General features: G+C 44.0%; 1 protein-coding gene across 1 annotated transcript in view; it reads left to right on the top strand.

The window, feature by feature from the left end:
- Positions 1-8189, top strand: part of stab1 (stabilin 1) — a 47405-nt gene extending 39216 nt beyond the window's left edge. The window contains exons 61-69 of the mRNA XM_061218922.1: positions 821-954; positions 2681-2846; positions 2950-3056; positions 3702-3821; positions 3913-4047; positions 4723-4836; positions 6502-6654; positions 7140-7238; positions 7504-8189. Of these exons, the coding sequence (XP_061074906.1) occupies positions 821-954; positions 2681-2846; positions 2950-3056; positions 3702-3821; positions 3913-4047; positions 4723-4836; positions 6502-6654; positions 7140-7238; positions 7504-7569 (1094 nt within the window). The 3' untranslated portion in view covers positions 7570-8189. The remainder of the gene's footprint in view (positions 1-820; positions 955-2680; positions 2847-2949; positions 3057-3701; positions 3822-3912; positions 4048-4722; positions 4837-6501; positions 6655-7139; positions 7239-7503) is intronic.
- Positions 8190-8698: the final 509 nt, after the last annotated feature.

Raw genomic sequence — 8698 nt, 5'->3', positions numbered from 1 at the left:
TGGGTACTCCGGTTTCCTCCCACAGTCCAAAGACATGCAGGTTAGCCTGATTGGAGAGTCTAAATTGCCCATAGGTATTTACATTTTACATTTTAGTCATTTGGCAGACGCTTTTAATCCAAAGCGACTTACAAGTGCATAGGTTCTTCCACATGAGTATGTGAGTAAATGGTGTGTGTGCCCTGCGATGGACTGGCGACCTGTCCAGGGTGTATTCCTGCCTTTCGCCCAATGTATGCTGGGATAGGCTCCAGCCCCCTGCGACCCTGTTCAGGATAAGCGGGTTAGGATAATGAATGAATGAATGAATGAATAAAACTGACAAGACACAAAACACATGAAACGCATGAAACACAGGAAATTACTTTTTCACGTGAGTGATATGGGTGTTTGATAAACCTTTTCATTTAACTCTCGTTCCCTTTGTTGAATATCATGTTGTATCTCATGGAGGAAAACAGGAAGGGGGGGCAAATGCTAAATTCATGGAGCAGTCGTCTGGCAGTCGGAGGGTTGCCGGTTCGATCCCGCCCTGGGTGTGTCGATGTGTCCCTGAGCATAGACACCCAAACCCCCAAATGCTCCTGACGAGCTGGTTGGTGCCTTGCATGGCAACCAATCGCCGTTGTTGGGTGTGTGTGAATGAAAAGCAACAATTGTACAGCGCTTTGGATAAAGGCGCTATATAAATGCAGGCATTTACCATTTACCATTAATCTCACAAAGGGTCCTATTGTTCATAATGCCCAGTTTGTGGGTGAGGTTTCACATTGAATATGTGCTTCGGTGTCTCTGCTCTCTGGCTCTCGCTGCGTCTTAGAGAACATGGCGGGCGTGTTCCAGCTGCGGTCGCCGCTGGGGAAGTACAAGCTGAACTACACCGCCGCTGAGGCCGCCTGCCAGGGCCAGGGCGGCGCCCTGGCCACCGTCAAACAGCTGTCCGACGCCCAGCAGGTAACCCCCGCGCCCGCTCACTTGACATTACATCACCAGGAGGAGATAGAGGCACTGGAAAAGGTTCAGAGAAGGGCAACCAGATTGATTCCATGTATAAAAGATGGGAGTTACGAGGATAGACTTAAGATGCTTAATCTCTTTAAGCTCACTAAAAGGAGGCTTAGGGGGATTTGATTGAGGCTTTTAAATTGATTAAAGGGCTTAACAAAGTGAATTATAGGGGATTCTTCAGGGTGAGTTCGGTCAGCAGAACGAGAGGGCTCAAATGGAAATTGGCAATGGAGAAATTACGTACAGATATTAGGAAGTATTTATTCACACAGCGAGTGGTCACTGTGTGGAATGGCTTGCCAGAAACACTGGGGGTTTTCAAGACCAGGCTTGATATGGTGTTAGATTCTATTTAGGTTTTAAGCAAACTAGGCAGTAGGTACACTTAGGGGTAGGAAAAGGAGAGCATTGCTGGGCTGAATGGCCTGTTATGTTATGTTATGTTACGTTTTGTTCATTTGGCATATGTCATCCATGGAATAACTTGTTGAATGTAGGAGGGCATAGGTGTGCATTCATCTGATTTATTTGCGCAATTGTGCCAGACGAGCAACATTTCCAGTCCAGTGAGTATGTATACAGTTAGTGACTGGTTTTTTAGGTATTGATGAGACTTATTTCTTTAGACTTGTTGGTCTTTCACTGCTGTAGCCCGTTCACTTCGAGGTTTAATGTGTTGTGTGTTCAGAGATGCTCTGACCTCTTTCATTAACTTTAATAGTTTTTTTGCACCAAGACCCTGGTGTAACACCCTTAATAAGCCCAAAGAAGAAGCAATTAAAATAATAAGCAATACTTGTACTAGTATATTGTACTAGTGGTGTCCTGTCTGAAGATTTTTAATGTTATCAGTTACTGGTTATGCAATCGCTCTTATGATGGTCAGAAGACATTTGACGACAATTGACAACAAAGTAAAATTGCTTTGTTACTACAGCTAGTCTTGCTGTATGTGTGTTTAGGTCATAATTATTGTATTTAGTTTGATCATCTACAATATTCATTTTTGTGGAAGCATCGAGACAAATCTACAGTACTGTGCAAAAGTCTTAGGCACCTGTATAACATTCTGTACAGATAAGATTCTTTCAAAAATAATTCAATGAAAGGTCCTAAATAAATGTACTATAAATTTTACATTACATTTTAGTAATTTGGCAGAATAGTTCAAAACTGAATCAAATCAATATTTTTTGTGACCACCCTTCAGTGTTAAAACTGCATCACTTCTTTGAGATAGCCAACGCTGTCCTGCAGTTCTATAAGACAATCAGCAGGGAGGTTGTACCAAGCATGTTGGAGAACTTGCCACAGTTCTTCTGCAGACTTTGGTTGGCTCCTTGCTTCTGATCTCAGACAGCATTGATCAAGTTTTTAAGTAAAAAGTAGTCAATTGCTTACAGTGATATGTTACTTCTTAAAATTAAATACAAAAATGTCTCAGTAAAATTAAATCTTTTGAAAAAATGAATATTGGGAAATCACAATTGTGTTCTTTTATACTAACACGCACACAAAAATAAACATATATATATATATATACATAAGTCTAGGGTGCCTAAGACTTCTGCACAGTACTGTATATGGAAGTAGACTCAACTGCAGTGAAATAAAAAGTAAACAGTGAAAGTAAGAAAGGAAGACTGAACAGAAATGGCGGCTTTATTTGCAGCTGGGCATGCACATGTGCGTGGCGGGGTGGCTGGACGGGAAACAGGTGGGCTATCCGACGATATTCCCCTCGGCCAAGTGCGGAGACAACCACGTGGGAATCGTGCTCTACAAAAACCCTGTCGACCTCAGCAGCACCTACGACACGTACTGCCACAGAGTGAAAGGTATTATAACTCACGGCTTTGACTGATTAATGGAGGTTATTGGGGGGGGGGGGGGTGTTTCTCCCCTGATTGACATTGTTGGGGGACTCTTTTTTTTTTTCAGATGTGTCTTGTGAGTGTCGACCTGATTATGTCGGCAACGGGGAATACTGCAATGGAAACCTAGTCACTGTTGTTGCCACCAATTCAAATTTCTCTGTGTTCTACAAGGTGAGTAATGCAATGTAATGAGTAAGGCCTCTTTCGCAGTGGTTACAGGCTGCTAGTAGCGTAGTGGTTAAGGTACGTGAGTGGTTCGATCCCCGGTGTAGCCGCAATGAGATCCGAACAGCCGTTGGGCCCTTGAGCAAGGCCCTTAACCCTGCATTGCTCCAGGGGAGGATTGTCTCCTTGCTTAGTCTAATCAACTGTACATCACTCTGGATAAGAGCTTCTGCCAAATGGCATTCATTTAATTTATTTGTATACAAACTGCTTACAGGGAGCAGAATTAGTTAATGATGACAGGCAATATTAGTGACATACACCATGTTTGGGCAATAAAGCAGTAACTACTATAAACACGTGTTCAGCTGTAATTTCCTCGCTAGTATCAAATTACATTATGCATTTACATCTAAAATAACTATTGTATTGCATTAGCGTATCAGGAAGGGGGAGATCTAGGTTATCAAGAGTCCTGTATATTTTTGCTTCTCAGTATGTAAATGCCATTCAGTGAATCCAGACTCGTAATGAGGCACCAACATTTCTGACAATCCTGTTTTATCCTCAGCGTAAAACACATAAAATATTGTAAATGCAAAACGGTCACCTGGTTTTACATCGTGTGCAATATCCCATCCCACGCCCCAGGCACTACTGAGCTACGCAAACTCCACAAAAGACGGAGAGAGCCTGATGAACTACCTCCTAAAGCGCTCCACGTACGTGACGCTGTTCGTTCCCGAAAATACAGGATTCTTTGCGAATGAGGTAATGAATTTGCCGAACCGTGTTTCCAGTCGTTACCAAAATCAAGGCTAATGGAAGAATGAATTAATGATGGTGATGAAATGTCTCGCAGAGTTTATCGTGGAGGGACGTGGAGTACCACATCTCCATCAACAACAGTGTGCACCTCTACAGCGACATGAAGCACGGGGGCGTCATCCCCTCCCGTCTGGGTTACAATCTCTCTGTAACCACGACCCTCTCGGCTGTGAGTAGCCTCCTCTGGAACTCAGTCAACCAGTCGAGCGCAGACTGAAGACGCGCCTCTTCAAGCTGCGCCCTCTCCCTGTTCCTCCCCACCTCCCCGTAAACCGTAACTGTTGTCTTTACCTGTGATATTTACTTGTGTATTAGGATGGTACCTTTGCTAGTTTTGTTTAGGTAGGTAAGCGGTTTGTTCATACATTTGCGTGTTGCGGTATTATGATTAAAACATTTTTTTAAATCCGATGATCAAATAGGCCCTGGTCCTTATCTTTGTTGTGCAGGTAGCAGTTGAAATTGTACTTCCTTACACTTTGTTGTACGTCACTCTGGATGAGAGCGTCTGCCACACGGCACTAATGTAATGTCATTTAATGAGTGGTTCCCAAACTGTGGGACATGAACACGACAGCAGTTAAAGAGTAATTGCACTCACTATTTCAGCCTAGCTACAAAACTTTGAGAAATACTTTCTGGGGTGGTCGGAGTAGGTGTGTCCGTCCCGTCTGTATAAGTTGTTCTCTCCGCCAGTCTGATGCCGGCAGTGTTCCATGTGGCGACATCAAGTTAACTCCCGACCTGTTACATGTCCCTGGTATTTCGATTTACGTGTACGACACTAGCTACTGTGCACAGGGGAAATGTTTTGTGTAACCTATGGTGCTTCCTCATCCCATAGGACTCACAGTCCAACAAGCTGGTGAACAAGAAGTTGATCATAGACTGGGATATCCCAGCAACCAACGGCATCATCCATATCATTAAGGGCCCATTGAAGGCCCCGCCCAAGCCTGTAAGTACACTGATGGGTCATCTAATGATGTCATTCCTGAGCCTGATGGAGCAGGAGGGTAATAAGTAGGAGGAGAGGTAGAGAGAGGAATGGGAGTAGGAGAAGCAAGGTAGAGGAGGTTGAGAGTGGGAGTTGGGAGGAGGAGAGAGGGAGGGCAGAAGGCAGAGGGGGAAGAGAGATAGAGTGAGTGGAGAGAAGAGATGAGAGAGGGAGTGTGGGAGAATAAGGGGGAGTTGAGAGTGCAGATGAGAGATCGGGAGTGAGTCTCAGTTGCCCATTTAGGGAGCGACTGATCACACAGGTGGTAGAGACTCTGTGCTGGACTGAGTGGCCGTCCCACCTGCCTCTCGTAGTTGAAGGAGTGGAAGGTGTAGTCGTAGGTGAGCTCCGTGCCACTGTCCATGTCCTTCAGGGCGAACAGGCCGATCCGGTACAGTCCGTTCACTCACCTGCCGGGGCAAACCTCAGAGTCATTTCACTGAGCATGCTCAGCTCCACACCAACTCCGAACATGCATCCACCAGTCATTGTCGTTAGCACTGGTGCATATAGGCAGATGTTCTTCATTATAAATGTAATTTTCCGTCTAAAACAGTCAGTGGCTGTTCTGAGTGTATGCTCAGTGCCTGAATCACCTGAGTAACACAGGTAAAGGCTTGAACGGTTCTCACCTGCCCAGACCATAAAGCTTCTCCAGCCTAGCTCCCCAGTGGTAAAACAACCTCGATGTTCCTCTACAAACCACTCAGTCACTGGCCATTTTCCACAGTGGTCTGAAGACACATCCCTGCAGACTGTATCTCCACAAGCTCTAACACTACTCCTCTCCAGGATTACCTCAAATCTATATACAGGAGCGGCTTGTAGCGTAGTGGTTAAGGTAAATGACTGGGACAGGCAAGGTTGGTGGTTCAAATCCCAGTGTAGCCACGATAAGATCCGCACAGCCGTTGGGCCATTGAGCAAGGCCCTTAACCCTGCACTGCTCCAGGGGAGGATTGTCTCCTGCCTCTAATCAACTGTACGTTGCTCTGGATAAGAGCGTCTGCCAAATGCCAATAATGTAATGTAAAGTTACAGGCAGTGACCAGCAGAGGTCGCTAGATGGCGATGAAACACTCTAACCTATGGAGCTACTGGCCCATGGCCACACGCAGTGAAGTTATTCAATTTAAGGGGGCAAATACTTTTTCACGGCACTGTACATGATTTTACTTTTTTAAGAAATGCAAGAATTGAAAAGAAAATAAACTTTGGTGAGCTAAGTGTGCAGTGTACTGTAAATATGTGGAATAAAAAAATATATATATATTTATATATATATATATATATATATATATATATATATATATATATATATATATATATATAAACATTGTAGTATCTGAAATCTTTAATAATTTGTAAATGTGTGCAATATCTTGGTCATATTTTTTCCAGGCTGTTTGGTATGTGATGTGGGGGTACTGTGGGTGACATTCCCGTGTGTGCAGGTGTGATGTGGGGGTACTGAGGGTGACATTCCCGTGTGTGCAGGTGTGATGTGGGGGTACTGAGGGTGACATTCCCGTGTGTGCAGGTGTGATGTGGGGATACTGTGGGTGACATTCCCGTGTGTGCAGGTGTGATGTGGGGGTACTGAGGGTGACATTCCTGTGTGTGCAGGTGGTGCCTGTGTCCTCGCATTCAAAGGCCCGGTCTGGAGCTGGCACCGTCGCCTCCGTCCTCATCGTGTTCCTGCTCATCGCCGTCGTCGCCGGCCTGGGGTACTACTTCCTCAAACGCAAGAACAACGCTTTCAGATTCCAGTACTTCAAGGTAAACGCGCGTCAGGCGGAGCCTGATGCAATGCAGCGCGGTTCACTCTCGCCCAGAAGGGCGTTTCGTTTTTCCATTACTACTCACCACTTAATTTGTCAGCCTCCCCAAGTTTATGGGGTTTGAATCCCTTGGTGATTTGAAATGACGAGCCACCCTGCTGCTCTTCAAGTGTGAGAGTGAGTGCCACAGATTCACTATATTATCCCTGCTTATCTCAAATATAATTCCCGACCTGTCTGGCGTTTGAAAAGGCTACAGTGCCCCCCCCCCCCCAAGTGCATGTATGTCATAAATGCCACATTGTCACCCAGAGAAGCTTCTGCAAAGATTGAGTGTAGAATCAGAAGAATGATTGCATGGAGGGGGGGGGGGAGGGGGGGGACACGGGACACGTTCATGGAAATGCAACTTTGAGGAGTGTGAAAGATAGCGGATCTGCTTCAGTCAGGTGAAACGTGGCGGCTGTGTTTCTTCTCCTGCAGAATGATGATGAAGGCGCTGGGACAGAAGGGGATAACTCCCTGGTGTCCATCCCAAATCCTCTCTACACGGGCTACAGTGCTTTTGTGGAACCCTTTGGAGTAAGTGCTTCTTTCCATAACAGCAGTTAAATGAACTTGCAGGTTTTTGTTTTTTTTTACTCCAAACAGCCCAGAATGAGGCCTTTTTTTTTTTTTTTTTACAACGTGCAGCTCATCGCTTTTTAGAAATAACTTAAAACTGTTAAAGGGTCTCTCTCACTCGAGTGTGAAATGAATGAATACGTTTTTTTTTTTAAATATGTCGTCTGTGGATATAGCCAAAGTTATGTGAATGTGAAAACATACGACATATTCTTTGTTTTAGGATTCACCTGACGCGCAAGCAGACTCTCAGGCAGACTGTCCGGACACGCAGCGTATCCTGGACTAGTTTAAAGAGCGTGTTTCAGACAAATGTCCTGAAGACAAAACAATGTGTAAGAATGTATTTTAGTTATACACTAAAAAATGTATGTACAACTGGAAGAATGTGAATGAATGCTGAATTTGTGGGTGTTCCAATGGGAAGGTCCCACACCCAATTTGTTACTTTATAAAAGCCAGTCCTGGAGGCGGTTGCACAAACTATGTTTTCTTAATAAATTTTTTAGCCTCTCCAGTTAATACTTACGGAGTAATAACGCTTTCATTGTAGTATCTTACGAAGTATTGATACTTGCCAATATTTGAATGACACACTTTATTCAATTTAAACAGGAAGCATCATGGTAGGATTTTACAATGTATGACTTTTGATTTGGAGTTAGCCGATGTTAGGTAATTATTACAGCAAACTGAAAATGTGTTATTTTCATTTGTTCATTCATTTTGCAATATTGACCATAGTCATATCTAGTTACATGGCTTTCTGACTGTCTGCTTATCTACCCTTCATACTCAGGGGCGTCTAAATAGCTGATCGTGGTGATTAAAATCTTACTAAGGGCTTACATTTTCAGTATGAAATGATGTTTACTGTGAAAATACTCCACTGTGACATAATCACCATACATTCTGAGGAATGCACCAGTGGCAAGTGGAGTGCTTTAAAAGTAGTTTTAAGTAGCTGTTTAAATTGAGCTTCTCAGCCTGAGCACATGTCCTGCAACCAAATCAGAGGCAGCACTAGTTATAAAGTAATTGAAGTAAAAACTCGAGATCTGTTGAAATCTTTACATGTGAACATAGGAAGCATTGTAAACCGCATGAGACAGTGTGTGGAAAGTCAGAATAAAAAGAGAATGCTTACTGAAGCCTCCCTTATGTTCTTTTTTTCTTTTTAAATTACTTATTTATTCCAGAGCGGGGCCCCTGTTAACCTGCTCCAGGACATCAGTGTTTCCCCACTTTAAACTCAGACTCAGAAATTCAGACCCCACACCCCACACCCCACACCCCAGTCCCCAGGTGCAGGGAGTAAATCGTCAGCTAGTTTATTTTATCGATTTAAGTGCTGAAGAACAACAAAACCAGCAGACCCTCTGTGACCAGCATCGTTGATCCCTGTTTAATGTTTTTGA

The sequence above is a fragment of the Conger conger genome, chromosome 14 (genome assembly GCF_963514075.1).
Source record: "Conger conger chromosome 14, fConCon1.1, whole genome shotgun sequence".
In the NCBI taxonomy this organism is placed as follows: Eukaryota; Metazoa; Chordata; class Actinopteri; order Anguilliformes; family Congridae; genus Conger; species Conger conger.
This window is presented reverse-complemented; position numbering and strand designations above follow the sequence as displayed.